At 43.2% G+C, this 23,440-nt stretch overlaps 1 protein-coding gene across 2 annotated transcripts in view; it reads left to right on the plus strand.

Moving 5' to 3' along the window:
* AKT1 (AKT serine/threonine kinase 1) overlaps nucleotides 1–23,440 on the plus strand; it is a 142,478-nt gene that overhangs the window by 86,387 nt on the left and 32,651 nt on the right. For both annotated transcript variants that reach the window (XM_043984680.1, XM_043984681.1), the window contains exons 4-10: nucleotides 150–261; nucleotides 2,758–2,905; nucleotides 3,481–3,612; nucleotides 3,735–3,800; nucleotides 9,138–9,206; nucleotides 12,090–12,215; nucleotides 19,859–19,987. In XM_043984680.1, coding sequence (XP_043840615.1) covers nucleotides 150–261; nucleotides 2,758–2,905; nucleotides 3,481–3,612; nucleotides 3,735–3,800; nucleotides 9,138–9,206; nucleotides 12,090–12,215; nucleotides 19,859–19,987 — 782 coding nt within the window. The remainder of the gene's footprint in view (nucleotides 1–149; nucleotides 262–2,757; nucleotides 2,906–3,480; nucleotides 3,613–3,734; nucleotides 3,801–9,137; nucleotides 9,207–12,089; nucleotides 12,216–19,858; nucleotides 19,988–23,440) is intronic.

Below are 23,440 nucleotides of genomic sequence, written 5' to 3' on the forward strand. Positions count from 1 at the left end.
GCATGCAGACGGTTACTGTGCCTCCCTGAGGAGCGCACAAGGAACATTCCCTGGCTGATGAATCGAAGCCACTCGAGGGATCGGAATAAAGACAAATGATTATTTAAACCTGCTTACGTACCGTGACTTCTTTTCCTTGACTGTGGTAGAATGCCAGCTGATGAAGACAGAGCGACCCAAACCCAATACATTCATCATCCGCTGCCTGCAGTGGACCACGGTAATTGAGAGAACGTTTCACGTGGAGACCCCCGAGGAGCGGTATGTTTCATTCATGTTTAATAGAGAAACCCCTCCCAGAGACAGATGGGAAGGGGGACGAGGGGGAAGAAAGGAGGGAGGTGTATCCTCAAAAGTTCTGGAGTTTGAGTCGGAGTGCCTGCGCTTTAATACCAGTGTGTTACCTGTCTAACATTGGCAAGTCATGGCTCTTCTCAGGGGGGCCTCAGTTCTCTCTCCTTTAAAATGAATTTAGACTTGATCACAAGAGACTTCCCAATCCTAAACCCAGTTGGACCTCTGATTCTGCAGAGGCTGACACGCCTCATTAGGTGGATACTCTTCAGGACTGGTCTATCTGAGGAGATAGACTGGTATCAATCCTTCTTTCATTATAAGCCCCCAAAGGGCTGCTCCAATTTATAAATGAGGAAATTGGGTCTCAGAGAAAAGAAGGGACTCACCTGAGGTTAATCAGCAAGGTAGTGGTTGAATTGGGACTAGAGTCCAGGTGTCCCGACCCTCATTTCAGGACTCTTTCTGCCTACCGACATTGCTCTGTACCATCCCTGGCAAGCAATTATCCAGCCTTTGCTCGCACACCTCCATTGGCAGAGAGCTCACTACCCACTCTTCTTCCCCTACCATTGACCTTAGCCCTACCTTCCAGAGCCCAAAAAGAACAAATCCATCTTGAGGAAAATTTGAAGCCCAGAGCTAATCCTGTTTACCCCCACCCCAATCTGGGAGTGATGTCTGTCTGTCTGTCTGTCTGTCTCTCTCTCTCTCTCTCTCTCTAATCTGATTCCAGAAAACTGTATTTCTCTTATTCACTTAATCATGTTCTTATTTGTATTACATTTAATCTGTATATATGTGTCTCTTCTTACTCTGAAAAACTGAGTCTTTCACAGGCAGGGACTGTATCCTCTTTACCTCAGGTCAATAGAAATAAAACCATGTCTACTATTTAGAACTGTCTAAAAGTTCAGTGAGCTATCTTGGCATAGAGAGTTTCCCATCACAGGAAGTATTAAACTCTTAAACTCTTTGTCAGAGTTGCTCTTAAGGACGTTCTGGTTTAGGATTAGATTAGGCTGGCATTTAAGATCTGGTGTAACTTTCTGGAATTGTAGTCTTGCCATCAGCAGCTCCCAACAAATAGCTTAGCATTTAGCAAGCACTAATTACGTTTGCTGTGACGAGCAAATGAAATAATATATGTAAAGTGTTTTGAAGACTTTTAAGCACTATATAACTGTTAGCTATGAATGAATGAATGAATGAATATTGCCAAAATCCATTGAGGTCAAGCAGAGAGAAGACATGGTTAGCTGAATCCTTTCTTACCTGGGCAGCAACTGGGGTTGGGAGAGGTATTGCCCTGTGGGGCAGCAGGAGAGGAAGGCCTAGCCTGACCCCTACCTTCCATGACCCCCCCCTTTTTTTTTAAATTAATAAAGTATTTTATTTTTTTCCCCATTATATGTAAAGATAGTTTTCAACTTTTGTTTATACAAGCTCTCCAATTTCAGATTTTTTCTCCCTCCCTCCCCCTTCCCCTAGACAGCAGGCAATCTGATATAGGTTTTATTTATATATATATATATATATATATATATATATATATACACACACATACACACACACAATAACATTAAACATATTTTGCATTAGTCATGTTATAAGAGAAAAATCAGAGCAATGACGACAAACCTCAAAATAGATAAACATCAGCACCAAAAACAAAAGAAGTAGTATGGTTCATTCAGCATCTATACTCCACAGTTCTTTTTTTTTTTCCTGGATTTGGAGATCTTCTTCCATCATGAATCCCCTGGAACTCTTCTGTACCATTGCATTGGTGAGAAGAATCTAGTCCATCACAGTAGGTCAACACACAATGTTGATGATACTGTGTACAATGGTCTTCTGGTTCTGCTCATCTCACTCATCATCAGCCCCCGCAAGACCCTCCAGGTTTCTCTGAACTCCTCCTGCTCATTGTTTCTTACAGCACAACAGTATTCCATTGTATTCATATACCACAACTTGTCCAGCCATTCCCCAATTGATGGGCATCCCCTCAACTTCCAATTCCTTGCCACCACATAAAGAGCAGCTCTAAATATTTTTGTACATGTGGGTCCCTTTCCGCTTCCCATGATTTCTTTGGGCAAAAGACCCAAAAGTGATATTGCTGGGTCAAAGGGTATGCACAGCTTTATCGCCCTTTGGGCATAATTCCAAATTGCTCTCCAGAATGGTTGGATCAGTTCACAGCTCCACCAACAATGCATTCGTGTTCCGATTTTTCCACAGCTTCTCCAACATTTATTATTTTCCTTTTTTGTAATTTTAGGCAATCTGATAGGTGTCAGGTGGTACCTCAGAGTTGTTTTAATTGGCATCTCTCTAATCATTAGAGATTTAGAGCATTTTTTCATATGGGAATAGATAGCTTTGGTTTCTTCATCAGAAAACTGCCTGTTCATATCCTTTGACCATTTCTCAATTGGGGCCATGACCCCCTTTTAGGGAAGAATGGACCAAAGCCATACAGATGGTGGCCGACAGCCTGAAAAAGCAAGAGGAAGAACTGATGGACTTCCGATCAGGCTCACCCAGCGACAATTCTGGGGCAGAGGAGATGGAAGTGTCTACGACAAAGCCCAAGCACAAAGTGGTGAGGATGGGCCATCCGGGATGAGTGAGCCCCTGTATCCCCCCCAAACCTTGCCCTGTTCTGCAGTGCTCTGGTCCCATGGTTAGGGGATTGTTGCCTTTGAGGGGCTGGAGACAGGGATGACTTGGAGAAGTCAGCAGTGGTGGCAGTACCAATATCAGGTGGTATTCCTGGTGGCAGACTTCATACCCTTCCTGCTTTCCTCTCCATTCTCATTATAAAATTGTGAATTTTAAGTTGTTTAATATTTGGTTAAAGCATGTTGGAGAAAGCTCTCTGCTTTCCCCTTACCCCTGGTCTCCCGTGGAAAAGCTTCTGGGCTAACGGTGTCTGGAGGGAGATCTGTCTGGTGCAATGAAGAGTGTCTCAAGGACAGCTGGGCCCCTCATCTTGTCCTTGATACGCCAAGAGTGGTTTCCAAGGATGGAACTTTGCTCTGCCACCTGGTTTTCTCTCTAGAAATGTATTTTTAGTTGTGGTGCGAGGCTCTGTTACGTCTTCAAACAGAAGCCCCCTGAGTGAATGCCTTCCTGCTTAGCCAGCACTGACTCTGCCTGTCTGAAATGCCTTTCCAGACGATGAATGAGTTCGAATACCTGAAGCTGCTGGGCAAAGGCACATTTGGGAAGGTGATCCTAGTGAAGGAGAAGGCAACTGGGCGATACTATGCTATGAAGATCCTCAAGAAGGAAGTCATCGTGGCCAAGGTGAGCCCGGGCTGGGCTTGGAAGAGGCTGGTCAATGGGGGAGGGGAGGAGGTAGGGTTCCCACTGGAGCTTTGGAGTCCCAGGTGGGAGAGGGATGCCCATCTTTGGCTCTTGTCTTGTAGGATGAGGTCGCACATACGCTTACGGAGAACCGTGTCTTACAGAACTCAAGGCACCCGTTCCTGACAGTAAGTGTTTGCGCTTCTTATCATGAGGTAGGGGGTCAAAAGCCATCTTATGAGTGGCCTGCTTCACCATACAACTCTATCTAGAGCCAGTGATGGACCTAGCTTGCTCTTTCTTCTTTTAAAAAAACCAATATTTTATTTTTCTCCCAGTTACATCTAAAAACTTTTTTTAACATTCATTTTTTCAAAACTTTTTTTTGGGGGGGGGGCAGGGCAGTGAGGATTAAGTGACTTGCCCAGGGTCACACAACTAGCAAGTCAAGTGTCTGAGGCCAGATTTAAAGTCAGGTCCTCCTGAATCCAGGGCTGGTGCTTTATCCACTGCGCCTACCTAGCTGTCCTAAAAACTTTAAATAAAAAAAAAAAGTTCGATTTCCCCTTTCCCCCCAATGTTGAGAGGAATATGGGTATAATCTGGCATGCATCTTAGATTTTGGGAGTATGGATTTTACAATGTTCAGAAGAGGACAGATAGAATCCAGTGGAATACAATTCAGAACAAGAATAACAGCCCTAGCAAGGTCATACAGCTAGTAAGTATCAAGTGTCTGAGGCTGGATTTGAACTTAGGTCCTCCTGAATCCAGGGCTAGTGCTCTATCCACTGTGCCACCTAGCTGCCCCGTCTCCCTTCACTTTTTTTTTTTAATTTATTTTTTTATTTTTAGTGAGGCAGTTGGGTTTAAGTGACTTGCCCAGGGTCACACAGCTAGTAAGTGTTAAGTGTCTGAGGCCGGATTTGAACTCAGGTACTCATGAATCCATGGCTGGTGCTCTATCCACTGTGCCACCTAGCTGCCCCCTAAATTAGAAGCTTTAGCACCAGTCTTTGGGCATTAAGCATTTATTGTTTTTTTTTTTAGTTTTTATTTTAGTTTTTTTAGTGAGGCAATTGGGGTTAAGTGACTTGCCCAGGGTCACACAGCTAGTAAGTGTCAAGTGTCTGAGGCCAGATTTGAACTCAGGTACTCCTGAATCCAGGGCCGGTGCTTATCCACTGCGCCACCTAGCTGCCCCACCTCCCTTCACTTTTTTTTTGTTTGTTTTTTTGTTTTTTTTGTTTTTTTTGCGGGGCAATTGGGGTTAAGTGACTTGCCCAGGGTCACACAGCTAGTAAGTGTTAAGTGTCTGAGGCCGGATTTGAACTCAGGTACTTCTGAATCCAGGGCCGGTGCTCTATCCACTGCGCCATCTAGCTGCCCCCTCCCTTCACTTTTTTTTTTTTTTTTTGGTGGGGCAATGAGGGTTAAGTGTCTTGCCCAAGGTCACACAGCTAGCAAGTGTCAAGTATCTGAGGCCGGATTTGAACTCAGGTCCTCCTGAATCCAGAGCCAGTGCTTTATCCACTGAGCCACCTAGCTGCCCCCCTCCCTTCACTTTTAACCTGGAAAGGACAAGACCTGAGATCTCAGTGTGACACTGTAACTTGCTTCAAATATTGGAATGGCTCTCAGGTCAAAGAAGAATTAGGCTTGTTTTGCTTAGTCTCAGAGGGCAGGACTAAAGCCTTTGGAAATTGCAAAGTAGCAGATTTGGACTCTACATAAGGAAAATCTTTCTAATGATCTGAGCTGTCCTGGAGCTGCTTTGGGAGTTGTGGAGAGGACACCATCACGGAAGGGCTTCCCTTAAGGGCTGGCAGCCACTTTGGAGGGATCTGTAGAGGGCATTCTGGGTTAAACTGGAGACACTCCAAGGTCCTTCCTTTATGTGCCTGTGTATAGCAGCAGTACAGTTTTGTGCAGAAGATAGAGGCAGCTGGGCCCCAGACCCAGAGTCAGGAAATGTGGGTTTGAGTGTCAGCCCCGACTCTTAGTAGTCACATGAACCTGGGCCAGTTGCCTCACTTTACTTATCTGTAAAATGGAGGTAATAATGAGAATGATAATATCTGTACTAACTACCTCATAAGATTGTTATGAGGAAATTATCCTATGAACTTTTTTTTTTTTTTTTTTTTAGTGAGGCAATTGGGGTTAAGTGACTTGCCCAGGGTCACACAGCTAGTAAGTGTTAAGTGTCTGAGGCCGGACCCGAACTCAGGTACTCCTGACTCCAGGGCCGGTGCTCTATCCACTGTGCCATCTAGCTGCCCCTATCCTATGAACTTTAAAGTGTTAGGGAAATGTGAGAGGGCTAGGGCTTGGACCAATGATTTCATTGATGTAGGGAGCCCTCACCTCCCCACCCAAGTGAGGAACTTTCTCTCTCAATGCTGGTCAGTATCTTCTGTGCTAATTACGTAAGTTAGAGAAAATTGCCTTGTCCAGGGTTATTACACTGGCAGTATATGTCAGAGGCAGGATTTAAACCCTATTCACTATCTGCTGTGCTGTGCTGCCTTTCATAAAAATGTGAGTTGCTATATGTTTATTATTATAGATAGAGTGACAGGCAAACTCAAGTTCAGATCTGGCCCTAGATACTTTACTTACTGGCTGTGGGATTTCATAGTTAGGCCAGCTAGGTGGTGCAGTAGACAGAGCGCTGGGCCTGAAGTCAGAAAGACTCATCTTCCCGAGTTCAAATCTAGCCTTAGACATTTACTAGTTATATGACCCTGGGAAAGTCACTTAACCCTGTTTGCCTCACTTTCTTCATCTGTAAAATGAGTGGAGAAGGAAATGGAAAACCACTCCAGTATCTTTGCCAAGAAAACCCAATTGGGGTCATGAAGAGTCAGGTACAGCTAAGGCCCTTTCATCAGTGTTAGAAAATTAGTAGGTGTGAGCTACATTAATGATAAAGATAACAGTGAACATTTTAATAGAGTGCTTTATAGTTAATAGGGCAGCTAGGGGACGCAGTGGATAGAGCGCTGGAACCAGAGTCAAGAAGACCTGAGTTCAGATCTGGCCTCAGACACTTATTAGCTGTATGACCATGGGCAAATCACTTCACCCTGTTTGCCTCAGTTTCCTCATCTGTAAAATGAGCTGGGAGAGGAAATGGCACACCACTTCAGTATCTTTACCAAGAAAACCCTAAATGGAGTCAGAAAGAGTTGGACAGGACTAAAACAACTGAACAGTAACAAAACTTTCAACATACGTAGGAGGCTGATAATGCCTTTTGTTTTTTGTTTTTTGTTTTTTGCTGGGCAATGAGGGTTAAGTGACTTGCCCAAGGTCACACAGCTAGTAAGTGTCAAGTGTCTGAGGCTGGATTTGAATTCAGGTCCTCCTGAATCCAGGGCTGGAGCCTTATCCACTGCGCCACCTAGTTGCACCCTCTAATAATACCTTTGAAGAGGGAAGAACAACGAACAATTCCATGGGCTTCCCTTGATGTTCCATTCCCAAGAATAATCCATCAAAGGGCTCACCTGTATGTCATAGCTCACGGAAAAGCCCTTACTTTAAAAGAAGGGGGAAAAATGAGATGAAATAAAAGCACAGTTAGGCAAATTCTTGGCTGATCTAGCATTGATGCCACACTTACACAGAGGTATCCTTGAGCACAGCTGAAAGGTCTGGGAATCCCTCGATTCCTGCTGCCTCCACTGGACTCGTGTTGAACTCCTGGCAGAGCCTGGCTCCTTAACAATAACCTCAGTGCCAGCCTCACTGGAGTGTCCTGGAAGTGGCCATTGGTAACCCCACAATCCACAAGGGGCAGGGAGCGATAGCTACAAATTTTTGGCACAAGCCCACCTGAGTTGTGATGAATACCCACTTTTGCAGGCTATACCTGTGTTTGTGTGTCTCTTTAAAGAACAAGGCTACTACCTCTGTTAGGCATTGTTAGTCCATCCAGGCAGAAAGTATCCTGCATCGAAAAATTATAGGTTGTAAGACAAAGATCCAAGGCAGAAAAGCCAGAGGAAAAGGGCAAAAAGAAGGTCTGCCAGCCTGGGGACCAGTCATCTCCTGTCCCCATGCTCTAATAGGCTGTGGGAAACAGACCTGCAACACCTCCCGCCACCCAGAGGGAACCACAGACTCATCCCTTGCCCAGCCAACCCCTGTTTGTTGCCCCACAGCTCGGTTCCCACTGGCCATAGGATGACAGTGATTAGCACTTAGTAAGTTCTTACTAAATGCTTTTCTGTTCCGTTCCTTTCCATTCAATAAACTGTTAGTACAGTGAAAAAAATTACTGGAGGCAGGAGACCTGGGCTTGAGTTCTGGCCACGTCACTTAGAATCAAAACTGGGAGGGATCTTGGGAGACCAATTGGTTTAATTTCATCATTTTAATGGAGGGGGGGTAAAATGAGGCATACCTAGTTTGGAGAAGAGTCTTGGTGGAAGGTCACACACTGAGTTAGTGACAGGCCCAGGACCAGAACTCAGGCATTCTTCCATTATAAAACATTTCCTCTTACTAGCCGTATAACACTGGGCAAATAATTTCTCTTTGCTGAGGCTGTTTCCTTCTCCAGTACTGTTTATACCAACTTTCTTGTGGAGTCTTGTGAAGAAAGTGTTTGGTAACTGTAAGGTTCAGCCATTTTTCAGTTGTGTCTGACTCTTTGTGACCCCATTTGTGGTTTTCTTGGCAGAGATACTGGAGTGGTTTGTTGCCATTTCCTTCTCCACTCATTTCACAGATGAGGAAACTGAGGCAAACAGAGTTAAGTCACTTGCCCAGGGTCATATAACTAGTAAATGTCTGAGGCTAGATTTGAACTCAGGAAGATGAGTCTTCCTGACTCCAGGCCCAGCACTCTGTCTACTGCACCACCTAGCTGCCCTACCTATGAGATTGTGGTGGTGGTCTTGGTCAGTTGTGTCCAACTTTTCATGACTCCATTTGGGGTTTTCTTGGCACAGATACTGGAGTGGTTTGCCATTTCCTTCTCCAGTTCATTTTACAGATGAGGAAACTGAGGCAAACAGGGTTAAGTGACTTTTCCAGGATCACACAGCTAAATCTGAGGACAGATTTAAACTGAAGAAGATGAGTTTTCCTGACTCCAGGTCTGGTGCTCTATGCACAGCACCACCAAGCTCTGCTATCTTCAGGCTTTAGCCACAATCCAAAGTTAACAGATCTTTGCTGAGCTCCCCTCTTTTGTTTTATCCTGTATTCAGTTCACCTGTGGAAGAGATAGGAGAGGAGCAGACCCGGCCTCTGCTCTCAGGGAGCTCATGATCTCATTGGGAGAAGAGCTGTACAAACATATAGGGCACCAAGGACAGCGTGTACATGAGGGTTGGCTAGTGAGTTCAGATTTGGAGTTAGCAGGACCCAAGCATGGCCATCTTTGGCATCTTAGGCAGGTTCCTTCTGGGCCTTGTTTTCCTCATTTATAAAATGTGGGGGTGGGGAGCAGGACTAGCAGGCTTGTGATATTCCCTGTAGTTTGAAAGGTCTGATCTTGTCTCTCTTTTTAGGCACTGAAGTACTCATTCCAGACGCATGACCGCCTCTGCTTTGTGATGGAGTATGCCAATGGAGGAGAGGTAAGGAGATCAGAGCTCAGACAGGTGGGGCTGCAGGTCTGAGGCCTGATGTTCATAATAGCCAGTATCACTGACCATCTGCTGTGTACAGAGAACTGTGCCAGGAACTGAGGGAGATGAAAAGTTTAGCTAAGATGTGGTCACCACTCCCATGCTGCTTTCTTGTAAGGCCCACAGATAGTTCTAAGTGCACAGTGTTGCAGGACAGATTCATTGGAGAGGACTTCCTCAAGAAGGATGGTTGCAACATCTCAGGGGCAGGTTATATCTCATCAAGGGAATCAATCAAGGCCTTGTGGAAAAGGTATCATAGAAGTTGGCTTCTACTAGGAAATCCAGCAGGTAAGGAAGGAGAGGGAAGTCATTCCAGGCCCAGGAAACTGAATGAAGGCATAGAGGTGAAACAGCACAGGGCTTTTTGGGGATGGTAAGAGGAATCTATTTGGATTGGAGCATAAACAACTGGCTGGAATTCAAATCCAACCTCAGATACTCACCAGCTCTCTGACCCTGGGCAAGTCACTTCATTTCTGCTTTATCTCAGTTTCCTCCCCTGTAAGATGGGAATACAAATAGAACCTGATTCCCAGGATTGTTGTGAGGATCAAGTGCAATAATAATTGTAAAGTGCTGAGCATAGTACCCTGCACATAGTAAATGCTATATAAATGTTTTTTATACACACACACACACACACACACACACACACACACACACACACATTTTATAATTAGCTGTGCGGAGAGAGGATAATTGGGGCTATAAGGCAGGAATGGCTGGAATGATTCCAGATTGTGGAGGATCTCAGATACTATGTAGATGAACTCGATTCAAAAGGCAGTAGGGAGCCACTGAATGTTGAGAGCATAATAATGTGAGCATATCCATGAAGAAGGAAATAGGCATCATGCACAGGACACATTGGAAGGGGGAAAGGGTAGATGCTCTCTGCACCCTCAGCTTCAGAAATATTTCACTCTCTGATTCTGATTAGCCTGTTTGGTTATAGGAAGCAGTAATACACTGCTGATTAATGTCCTAAAATAGAAACTTACCAGCTGTGACTGGGATGTAGTCAGCTTTCTTATCCATGGGATCTCTTTTTTTTTTTTTGTGGTCTTATTTGTGGCATTACCTTCCCTCCCCAAGTCCCAGTGGTTTAGAGCCCATTGGAGAGGATTAGATGGCATCCAGTCATGTTATTGCCTAATAAACATACCAAGTTATTTGCCAGGCTTAGAAATAGGCTGAGGCAGCAAGGTGGTTCAGGGGATGGAGCATTGGGCCTGGAGGCAGGGAGACCTGAATTAAAATCTGGCCTAAGGCACTTATTAGCTGGATGACCCTGGGCAAGTCACTTCACCTCTTTGCCTCAGTTTCCTCAACTATAAAAAGGGGGTATAATGGGGGCAGCTAGATGGTGCAGTGGATAGAGCACTGGCCCTGGTGTCAGGAGTACCTGAGTTCAAATCCGGCCTCAGACACTTAATACTTAACTAGCTGTGTGACCCTGGGCAAGTCACTTAACCCCAATTGCCTCACTAAAAAAAAAAGGGGGGGGGTATAATAGCACCTACCTCCCAGGATTGTTATGAAGATCACAATGAGATAATATTTATGAAGCACTTAGCACAGTGCTTGACACATAGTGGACACTTAATAAATGTTTGTTTCCTTCCTTTCTTCCTTCCCTTCCCCAGAGCTGAACCTGTGGGAAGGAGGAGAAGTAAAGCTTTGTGGTGGAGTTAGATCTCCCCCGGGGCCCTTGAGGGTGTATGGAGGGGAGTAGTGTTTCGATAAATGTTTTAAAAAACAAAACATACTGTATTAGGGTTTGACTGAAAAACTTCACATTATCCAGATCAATAGATTTTGTGGTGTCAGTGGAAAGTGAGTTGGGCCAGAATTCCATGAAGCCCGAGTCCAGATCTCTGCCCTGACACTTAATAGTTTGTTTTGTTTTTGTTTTTATTTTTATTTTTTGATCTGTAAAGCAGAGTTGATGATGATTGAATCACCTATGATTATAAAGAAAGTGCTCTGTAAGACTTAAGATTCTACAGAAATGGGGGTCCTTCCCTTTGATTTTTTTTTTTTAGTGAGGCAATTGGGGTTAAGTGACTTGCCCAGGGTCACACAGCTAGTAAGTGTTAAGTGTCTGAGATCGGATTTGAACTCAGGTATTCCTGACTCCAGGGCCGGTGCTCTATCCACTGCACCACCTAGCTGCCACCCGCCCCCCCCCCCCTTGTTTGAAAATGTTCAATTAGGAATAGGGCTTAGGACCTGTCCAGGACCTCCCTAGGCAAGAAGGGGGACAGTCCTTCTAAGCCCCTTGAAGTCAGGTCTAGTGCTCTTTCCACCATGCCCCTCTTCTTCCCAGCATAAGATTTCTGGGCTTTGAGTGCTGACTGTAGCTCCTTTTCCAGGACTCATTTCTAGCCTAGGTGGTCATTTGGACTGTACTTGAATGTAAAGAGTGCCCTAGGGGCACCTAGTTGGTGAAGTAGATAAATCACCAGCCCTGGATTCAGGATGACCTGAGTTCAAATCTGGCCTCAGACACTTGACACTTACTAGCTGTGTGACCCTGGGCAAGTCACTTAACCCTCATTTCCCTGCTCCCCCTTCCCCCTCAAAAAAAAAGAAAAAGAAAACAAGTACCCTGTCTTCACTAGGCTCCTCATGAAGGTTTGGATTAAAATTGTAGGAATTTCTATATATAAAACTTTGTGACAAATGGGAGAAGCTGGTCAGTGGGGGCCAGTAATTATTTTATTCCTCCTCCCTGCCTCAGCACCGATGATAGGGAGGGCAGTTTTTTTGTCCCAAGTTCAGGAAAGAGGGAATTGAGGAGGTGTAACGGATCTTTTGTCTCCACAGCTGTTTTTCCATCTCTCCCGAGAGCGGGTATTCTCCGAAGACCGAGCCAGGTTCTATGGAGCAGAGATTGTGTCTGCGCTGGACTACTTGCATTCTGAGAAGAATGTGGTGTACAGAGACCTCAAGGTAGGGAGAATAGTGATGTGGGTTCAGAAAAAAGGGGAAGGAATATGGAGCAGCTCTTAAAGCCAATCACTTGGCTTTAATAAGTTGTGTAGTAAATTTAGAGCCAGTTAGAGGCAGTTTGGGGTAGTGACTGATTAAGAAGTGGCCTAAAAGCCAGGAAGACCTAGATTCAGCTCCCATTTCTCTTTTTTTTCCCTTTTGATTTAATATTTTTTTCCCCAGTTACATGTAAAAACAATTTTAACATTCTTTTTCCAAATTTTGAGTTCCAAATTCTCTCCCTCCTTCCCCTCTCCTGCATTTAGAAGGCAAGCAATTTGACTTAGGTTATACATGTGTAATCATGCAAAACACATTTCCATGCAAGTCATGCTGTGAAAGAAAATACAGACAATACTCCCGACCCTCCCCCCCCCCAAAAAAAAAAGTAAGTAAAGAAAAAGTATCTTCAATCTGCATTCAGGCTCTACCAGTTCTTTTTCTGTTGATGGATAGCAGCTTTCATCATGAATCCTTCAGAATTGTCTTGGATCACTGTGTCTCTGAGAAGAGCCAAGTCTATCACAGTTGATCCCATACAATGTTGCTGTCACTATGTACAATGTTCTCCTGGTTCTGCTCATTTCACTTTGTATCAGTTCATGTAGGTTTTTCGAGGTTCAGATCTCACTTATGACACATATTGTGTGTGTCCCACCGTGTGACAGTGGGGCAAGTCTCTTAAGCCCTCTGTGCTCTGGGTAGCTCTCTAAGGCTATAAGTTACAGGGAAGGTCCCATACTGCGTCAGTGAAGGGAGTTTCCTCGCCTGGAAGGTCTAGCCTTTATCCTTATATTAAATTTAACCAGCAAGTAATAAAATTGCCCTATTTGATTAGGTCCTGTTCCCAATTTCTTTTTGTTTTTCTTCTGTATTTAAAACAAAAAATTTATTGATGGTCTCTTTTCCAACCATTATTATCACTTCCTATTAACTCATCCCTCTTCTCCCATGCAAACCCTCCATTTTTTAAATAAATATTTTTATTTAAAGTAAAAACAATAATAATTAGGTGGGAAGCAGCAGTACAGAACTAGAAATAATGGGTCCTAATTTTGGAGAGCAGATCAGTTGTAAAGAAAATAACATAGATTATAGTAACAAGACAAAAATGGGATGCTTTGGAAAGCAGTAGGTTCCCAATCACTAAAGTTCTTCCAAAAAAGCTAAGTTATAACTTGTTTGGGTTTTTTAATCTAGTGCTGCATTTAAACACCATAGAGAATTTCCATATGTAAATCAAAACATGTAAAAAATAGGACTGTATAGGAAATTATAAATTCTATCTCATACCAGTTGCTCTAAGTATATAATTCTATACTTTCACTTTTAGAGTTCTGTTTGTCATACTATTTGATCTTCCTCTGAGTGAATTTGAAATATTACAATGACCCCTGAAGACATTACTATTACACCAACTACACCTCCCATTAACCTTCCCTTCTTCCTCCCAAAGTAAAAACACAAACGGTGGAGGGGAGGATGGAAAGTTGTAACCATCAAAATTAATCCGCACTATCAAACCCTCCCTTATAACAAATAAGTAGATAACAAGAAAAATAATAACACATTGGCAGGTTTGAAAATAGGCATCTTATTCTGTACCATTAGTCCATCATCTCTCTGCCAATAGGCAGGAAGTAGGCCACCTCAACCCCATCGGGCTTCTGAAGTCGTGGTTGGCCACTGTATTTCCTAAGTCTGAAGCCTTTCCGCTTCAGTAATTTACATTATTGTGGTCATCATGTATTACATTCTCCTGGTTCTGAAGAGCCAGTTACTTGGCACAGGGAGGCCTAGAGAGGGGTGGCAGGAGGCAGAAAGAACCTTAGATTTGATGTCCAGTTTTGGTGGGAAAAAGTTTGAAGGAGAAAAGGATGAAGGGAAGGAAGTGTGAGTATTTGGAGGCTTTTGGAATTGTGAAGAATACCATCCTTCTCTGGGGGGGCAAACTAGGGTTAGCAAAAGCACTGGCAAGAAGCAGTCACTCAGAGCTCCCTCTCTGATCCTTTAGCCCCCATCAAAACTCTGGATGCTCAGGGAATCCCAAAGAATGGTCCAGTCCCCAGGCCAGTTCTCTCTGGGATACATATTATCCTCTATCCCAAGACCACCAGGCCACTGACATCCAAACCCCTCCTGTCCAAACACTGATAGGTACCCATGAGAGACAGCATCATCTCCCATATACACTGTGTCCAGCCCTCAGCGATTGGTATCTTTTGTTCATTCCCTTAATAATGCCCATGTTGGTAAGGGACAGAGAGGTCAGTAGGGTAGAGCTACTTGAACAGAACTGAACAACCCATTTTCACCAAATCCCTCACAAGAGGACATAAATGTAGTGGCAGAGACCCTATTTGGGACATTAGGAGACAGGGTTTGGATCTTTGCTCTCTTGCTTGTTGGCTGGGGTAGCATGGGCAAATCAGTTCACCCCTGAACCTCAGTTTCTTTTTTTTTCTTTTAATTTAATTAAATTTTTTTTTAGTGAGGCAATTGGGGTTAAGTGACTTGCCCAGGGTCACACAGCTAGTAAGTGTTAAGTGTCTGAGGCCGGATTTGAACTCAGGTATTCCTGACTCCAGGGCCGGTGCTCTATCCACTGTGCCACCTAGTTGCCCCCGTTTCTTTATCTGTATAATGGGAGTAATCCTTGCCACTAGCTGCCTTAATAGAACTATTCTGAGGGAAATACTTTGTAAAAAGTAAAGGCACTTGGGACAGCTAGGTGGCGCAGTGGATAGAGCATCGGCCCTGGAGTCAGGAGTACCTGAGTTCAAATCCGGCCACAGACACTTAACACTTACTAGCTGTGTGACCCTGGGCAAGTCACTTAACTCCAATTGCCTCACTAAAAAAAAAAAAAAAAGTAAAGGCACTTAACCAAAATGTGAGTTGTTGTTTATTATTAATCCCACATCAGCAACTGAATCACTGTGTGACCTGAGGTCAGCCTCTCCCTTCTTGGCCCTTGGTTTTCCCTATTGAAATGAAGTGGTTGGATTTAATGGTCCCAAAGGTCCCTTCTGTGGCTGACATTCTTTGATCCTAGAACTTCCATAGAAGAGGGAAGAATTATTAGGGATGGGATTGAGGAGATGGCCAGGAATCACATAGTTTTTTGGCTTATTTTTGCACACAGGAACTCAAGAGTGGGAAGGGACCTCAGAGACTATGTTGATTGCAACCCCCTCATTTAGGAGGGAGCCAGGGAGGTGCAGTGGACAGAGCAGAGGACTTGAGTTCAAATCCTGCCTTAGACACTCACTCAGCTGTGTGATCTTGGGCGAGTCCTGTAACCATTGTCTGCCTCAGTTTACTCATATGTAAAATAGGGATAATAATAGCACCCATCTCCTAGGTTTGTTGTGAGGATAAAATGGCATAATAATTGTAAAGTGCTTTGCAAATCTTAAAGCATTATAAAAAAGCTAGCTCCTGATAGCTGTTGGGGCAGCTAGGTGGAATGAGTGCTGGGCCTGGAGTCAGGAAATCTCATCTTTATAAGTGTAAATCTGGCTTCAGATACTTAGTAGCTGTGGGACCCTGTGCAAGTCACCTAACCCTATTTGTCTCAGTTTCCTCATCTGTAAAATCAGCTGGAGAAGGAAATTGGCAAACAGCTCTAATCTCTCCGCCAAGAAAAGCCCAAATGGGGTCACAACATGTTGAACATGACTGGGGGGGAAAAAAAAGACTCAACAAATATTAGCTATTATTTTACCAGTGAGGAAACTGAGGTACAGAGGGGAAGTGACTTTGCCAAAGATACATAGTTTTCAAGGGACAGACTCAGAATCTGGACCTGAGCATTCTGGTTCCGTACCTACAAGCATCACCAGGCACCCTTTGGAAGCGATCTCAGAGGCCATGTAGTCTAGCCCATACCTAACCAGGACCTCTCTAGTCTTGGATCCTGGTGCATTGGAGATTTTTCACTACCATTGTTGACAGATTAAGTTTAAGGTCCAGTAAAACTCCCCAATCTTTTTCAGATGAACTGCTGTCTTCCCCATCTTGTCCTTAGAAAGATGATTTTTTGAAACCAGATGGAGTCATCATCTTAGCTTGATGTTCATAGAGTTATGGATTTAGAGTGGGAAGGCCCCCTCTGATCAAGCTTGATGTTCATAGAGTTATGGATTTAGAGTGGGAAGGCCCCCTCTGATCAAGCCCATCAGTCTGCATGGTGTAGGGGAAAGCACTCTGCTTTTAGAAGACCCGAGTTCACATCACTGACATTTTTATTTCTCTGAGCCTCAGTTTTCCCCACTGTAAAATAAGGGGGTTGAACTCCATGAGCTCTAAGCCCTAAAGCCGCAGAATTGTGACCTTCTTCAATCCTGACATCCCATTGGTTAGTTATCCTGCCTACCTTTGCTTTCCCTTCAGATTTGATAGTTGTGCTGTCTACACTTTATCCTAGTCATTCATAAAAGTATTAAATTTCACGAGGTCAGGAGTAGATCTCTGGGGCACTCCCCTTCCCCCCAACGCCAACATTGAACCATCCGATCAGTGTGTAAATAACCTTCTAACTATACTACTGCCTATCTCACCTCTTTCCTTCTTGTTGATAAGGATAGCATGAGAGACTTGGTCAAATCCTTTGCCAGACTCTAGGTTAAGTGTATAGCATTCTCCTTATCTGCCAGGATATTAGTCATGAGATAAAAGGAAATGAGGTTAGTCTTTTCTTTAAAAAAAAAAATGATCGATGCCTCATAATAATAATAATATATAGCATTTATATAATGCTTTAAGATTCACAGAAGATTTTACAGGTCATTATTTTATTTGATCCTTACAACAGCCCTATGATGTAGGTGTTATTACAACTGAGGAAACTGAGACAAATGGAAGTTAAGTCACTTGCCCAGGGTTATACTGCTGAGAGTCTGATTCATACTCAGATTTTTCTGACTACCAAATCCCATATTCTACCTCTTGCCCTACCCAGCTGTCTCTATTCATATAGTGTTTTCTTGGTTGCTCTGTATTGGTTCATGCAAATCTTCCCTGGACTCTGAATTCCTTGTATTTCTCATTTCTTACTACACAATTATATTCAATCACATTCAAAACCGGGTTGTTTTTTTGAACTGTTCCCCAGTCAATGGGCACTTGGCCTGTTTCCAATGCTTTGCTACCACAAAGAATGCTGCTGTTAACATTTGGGCATATACTGGACCTTTGTTTGTCTACTTCCTTTGGGGTAGAAGTCCAGTAGTGGAATCGCTGAGTCAGAGAGTGAGAATGATTGACTTTTTCTACATAATTTCAAAATGAAATCTCTAATGGTTGGGCAACTTGTGGTAATCCCCTCTATGTTTTGGACATCTGGATTACCAGAAATGTTCAGTGTAACAATCCCCCTCCTACCCCCTTCTGTATGCCCCCCCCACCCCCCATCCTCCCAATTCAACAGTTTTCTTCTTACTCTGACTGCCTTGCTATTCTGCTTAGACTGACTTGCCCTGCAGAGTATTATTGGGCCTCTGGATCCTACGTGTCCTTTCTGGGAACCCTGTGAAAGCTGCTTTCCTGAAACCTAGATTGGATATCAGATTTGTGTCACTCTTTCTTCTCCTTCTCTATCAGAATTCTAAGATGGAATTCCCCCGCTAGGTTCCCATCATTTTTATGTCAATAAGTTCCTCCTTCTTGGTGAAAATAAGGTCAACAATAGCAGTTCCTCTTGTTAGTTCTTCCACCTTTAGAAGGATGCAATTAGACAGGCCAAGAAATTATTACCTACCTACTCAGAGTAGAGTGAGGGAGAGAGCTATAACAGATATCTAGCTAATTGAAGCCCCCCATCACTATATCGTGCCTCAGTGGTCTCCAGTGTACTCCAGAGACAATACTGATTGTATTTCTGCCTCTCTTGATCTTAGTCCAAAAACATGCCCCCAGATTTCCCTACTGTGGATCCTGGTTCTTCTTATATGAGTTTATCTTTTTTAATGCATATTGCTCTTTCATGGATGTATATATGTGTGTGTAGGTAAATATGTGTATGTATATATATATATATTTTACACACCTGCGCATACACATACATATATATACACATACGTATGTATGTGTATATATATATACACACACACACACACATATTTTCATTTATTTTCTTGAAAATTTCTCAACCGTGTAAATTTTTTTAACCTTAATTTAAACAGTTTTTGAGTTCTAAACCCTTTCCTTCCCTTCTGCCCTACCCCTTCCTGGATTTGATATCAGTTGTATACTACTATTTCGATCCCTTTCCTCCACCCCCACCTCCTTTCCTTGCCCATTTTTATCTGTCCTATTATTTTAAAATAGAGTATGTCCTTCTAGATCCATATTCCACTCATGGGTCTCCACTCATCACCTGTCAGTGATAACTATCAGGTTCTATTTGCCTCATTATGTTAGGGTATCTCATTCAGCTTGTTTGCTACCCATTCTTTGTGGATTTCTGCATAGGCCTCTGAGGTCAAGGCTATCTCCTTCCTTGGATTTTATCTCTTGTTAATTTCTGGGTATCTCTTTTTCCTACACGCTTCTGCTCTTTCATATCTAGTTTGTAGATATTCTTAGTGGTTCCCTCCCCGCCCCCCCCCCTCCAGCCCCTTCTCCTTTCTTTTCATTTTAAAGCCCTTTTAATTATATTTGGAAAACTCCATGCAAATACATTTTTACCAGCCTTTGTTAATTGTACTCCATCCCTGGCCCAGGGATGAGCACATGATTTCTATATCCCAAGGCGCTTATGTGTCAATTTTTGTAAGTTAGTGAATCCTTCTTGAATCCTGACCACTGGGGGTAAGGCTTTGGAGTGCTTTTGGAGAGTCAGAGGACAGTTGGGGGGCATGAAATTTAGTAACTAAATAAGACACTAACTCAAGGCAGGGTGGAATTGGGGCCATGAAAAATGGCCATCCATACAGCTGGGGCGAGGGGGGGGGCGGCAGGACACACAGTTTAAGGAAGGAGAACACTCCTGGATTTAGGGAGTAGGATGTATCAGACAGGGAAGGCTTCACAAAAAGGATAGCATTGGAAGTCTGGGGAGACCTTCCTCCCTTTCTTCCTCCCTCCCTCCCTTCCTCCTTCTTTCCTTCTTGGAGGGGCAATGAGGGTTAAGTGACTTGCCCAAGGTCACACAGCTAATAACTGTCAAGTGTCTGAGGTAAGATTTGAACTCAGATCCTCCCGAATCCAGGGCCAGTGCTTTATCCACTGCACCACCTAGCTACCCCTTGGGGAGACTTTTTCCTGGTGGTTCTTGGCACTCTTCCAAGTGTTAGTTTCCACATCTGTCTTTGTCCCTGTGCAGGAACACCCCCCCTTTTATTGCCTAGTGGTGAATAGCTGGGGTACAGTGAGAAGAGGTCCCAGTCTGGGAATCAGGAGATTTGGGGTGCTAGTCAGTTCTTCCAACTAGTTAGGCTGGTGACCTTGGGTGAGCCCCCTTTATGCTCTTCAGCTCCCTAGGTAAAACAGGGTTCTGACATTCTCTGTTCTGAGGTCTGTTTCAGCTCTGAGGTTCTGTGTTCTCTTCGGTCCAGTCTATGATGCTAACCTTGTTCTTGATTTGGACTTCTCTTGCCCAGTTGGAAAACCTCATGCTGGACAAAGATGGTCACATCAAAATCACTGACTTCGGTCTGTGCAAGGAGGGGATCAAGGATGGTGCTACAATGAAGACCTTCTGTGGGACTCCAGAATATCTGGCCCCTGAGGTGAGCTGATTCTGTCTCCCAGCCCTGGGTGATTCTCTTTTCTTTCATGGGCCTCAGTTTCCCCACTTGTAAAGTGAGGAGGTCGGAATCGATGAGCTCCCGTAGCTCTCTTTTATCATTCTTTCAATCAGTGTTTATCGATTGTGGTTTCTAGGCCAACTGCTTTGTATTCCAACTCTACTATCCTGGGAGATTTGTATGTTCAGTAAATATTTATTGAGCTTGATGTGCGTAGAACACTGCTCCATGGTGGAAGAGATACAGGGTTTAGATTTCTTCAGGTACATTTCTGCCTTCAGTGAAATCCCAGTCTATGTGGCCTTGGTTTCATGTCATCCTTCAGTGACCCATGGTTAGAGATTCCTTCTCAATGCCTTACTAAAGAAATGTTTTATTTTTTTCCAATTACATGTAAAAACAATGTTAACATTCTTCAAGTTTTGAGTTCCAAATTTGCTCCCCTCATTGAGAAGGCAAGCAGTTTGACATAGCTTATAACATGTATAGGAATATAAAACACATTTCCATGTAAGTCATGCTGTTAAAGAAAAGACAAACAAAAAGATACAAACAAACCAGAAAAATAAAGAAACTAAAGATAAAGTATCTTTCATCCGCATACCGGCTCCTCCAGTTCTTTTTCTGGAAATGGATAGCACCTTTCACCATAAGTCCTTCAGAATTGTCTCGTGTCATTGTATTTCTGAGAATAGCTAAGTCATTTACAGTAGATCCTCATCCATTATTGCTGTTACATTGTACAGTATTCTTCTGGTTCTGCTAATTTCATTTTTATTTATTAATTTAATTAACTTTGTGGGGGTGATGAGGGTGAAGTGACTTGCCCAGGGTCACACAGCTAGTAAGTGTCATGTGTCTGAGGCCAGATTTGAACTCAGGTTCTCCTGAATCCAGGGTTGGTGCTTTATCCACTGCACCACCCAGCTGTCCACTGCTCATTTCATTTTGCATCAGTTCATGCATGTAAGTCTTTCTGGGTTTTTCTGAGAGCATCTTGCTCGTCATTTCTTATACTGTAATGGTATTCCATCACAATCATATACCACAGTTTGCTCAGCTATTCCCCAATTGATGAACATCCCCATAATGTCCAATTCTTTGCCCCCACTAAAAGAGCTACCATAAATAACCAATTTCCTTTTATAGGAAACTGAAAACACTTGCTAAATCATCTGGGTATAAATCCCCTGCAGAGGCCAGAAAGTTGTTCTAATCCTGCTCATAGCTTTCTCTTGTCCCTGACTTAAGTAGTCCCCTTCCCTTTTTGAAAAATTTGACATATTTTGTTTTGCTGTGACAATGCTTCCGAAGTATCCCCCAACTTCCTCCCTGAGGTGTGTGTTGACTTTGAGAGTATGGTACTAACGTTAACTTTGTATGTGATCAGAGTTTTGTTGTCCTTCATCGATGTGGCTGTTATGCATCATGTTATGGTTACTGTTTATATTGTTGTTAGTCCTGCTACTTTCACTCTATATCATTTCAAAGTTTTCCCGGGTTTCTCTGAATTGTCACCCCTTATTAATCACATACCAGAGTTTCAGCTGTTGCTCCATCGTTGGTTACATATTTTGTTTCTAGCTTTTTTGTGTGTCCTTTTGAGGAGGGACTGCTTTTTTGCTTTTCTTTGTATATCTCCAACACTTAAGAGAGTTAACTCTGGAACAGAGTTGGTGCTTACTAAATGCTTATTGACTGACTGTTACAAATAATGCGGCTCTGAACATTTTTGTACATGTGGGTTTTTACTTACCGTCAGTAACCTCCTGGGGTACACCCAAGCCCAGTAGTGGAATCTCTGGGTCAAAGAGTATGAATAATTTAGAAATGATTCTTGTGCAACTCCAAATTGTTTTCCAGAATAGTTGAACCAATTTAAAGCTCTACCAACAGGGAATTAGCATGCCTGCCTCCAGCCCTATAACATGTTTTTTCTGTGTTTGTTAACTTGATGGATGTGAGGCAACACTTCGGGGCTGTTTTAGTTTTAATTTTCTCTGGTGAATGGTAGTTTGTATTTTTTTTTTAATTTTTCAGGTCTTTTGACCACAGGTATATTGAAAAATGGCTCTTAGTCATATAAATATCAGTTCCCAGAGATTTTGAATGATGAGCTTCTTTTTCTTTTTTGCTAGCCTCTTCTCTTTCCCAGTAATGACGTGTGTGTGTGTGTGTGTGTGTGTGTGTGTGTGTTGGGGGGGGTGGTGGTTCCTGTTCCTCTTTGGGTCTACCCATTCTTCTTTGGTGGATAAGCTCTGTATTGGGTGCTGGGAGACCTACACACTTTACACTAAGGTGATTGGATACAAACACAGAAAATGATCATTTACAGTATTTTAAGATGAGGGCATTAGAGAGTTGCAAAAAATGCTGTGTAAGGTCCAAGGGAAGAAGATATTATTGAAAGAAGGAGTCAAGGAAGGCTTCCTATAGGGTGTCGCACTGGAGTGGACTTTAAAATCTTATTAGGAGGAAGAAGAGAATTTGGAACACAAAGTTTAAAAAAATTTATGTCAATATTTGTTTTTACATGTAATTTGGGAAAATAAAAATTCAAAATAAATAAGAATTATAAAAAAGGAATAAAGAATATGCAAAAGGGCAAAAAAACCCAACAACAACCCCAAAACAAAAAAATCTCCTTAAGAATGCACTGGGTGGGGGCAGCTAGGTGGCGCAGTGGATAAAGCACCAACCCTGGAGTCAGGAGTACCTGGGTTCGGATTCGGCCTCAGACATTTACCGCTTACTAGCTGTGTGACTCTGGGCAAGTCACTTGACCCCAAATGCCTCACTAAAAAAAAAAAAATGCATTGGGTGGAGGGCAGCTGGGTGGTACAGTGGATAAAGCACAGGCCCAGGATTCAGGAGTACCTGAGTTCAAATCCAGCTTCAGACACTTGACACTTACTAGCTGTGTGACCCTGGGCAAATTACTTAACCCCCATTGCCCAGCCAAAAAAAAAAAAAAGCATTGGGTGGGAGGGGAGGCAATGCCAGGGTGCCTACCTTGGAAGGTAGTAAGCTCTCCATCACTGGAGGTGTTTAGGAAAAGATTAGGTGATATCTACCCTTCTCTCTCCCTGCCCCCCCCCAAATCAATAATAGTTGCTAGGTGGTACAGTAGTAGATAGAGCGCTGGCCCTGTAATCATAAAGACCTAAGTTCAAATCTGGCCTCATACATTTATTAGCCATGTAACTTTGGGCAAGTCACTTTAACCTCTCTTTGCCTCAGTTTCCTTATCAGTAAAATGAGAATAAAACCTTGTAGGATTGTTGTGAGGATCAGGTGCCAGTAGGCGCTTAATAAATACTTGTTTCCTTCCTTCTTCCTTCAATAAGGGAAGGTTATTTAATGCACTGTGGTCCCTCAAAACAAATTAATTTTTACTATTTCTTGGATAATCTGTCCTTTACTCAAGGTTGCTGA

The sequence above is a fragment of the Dromiciops gliroides genome, chromosome 2 (assembly GCF_019393635.1).
Source record: "Dromiciops gliroides isolate mDroGli1 chromosome 2, mDroGli1.pri, whole genome shotgun sequence".
Lineage (NCBI taxonomy): Eukaryota > Metazoa > Chordata > Mammalia > Microbiotheria > Microbiotheriidae > Dromiciops > Dromiciops gliroides.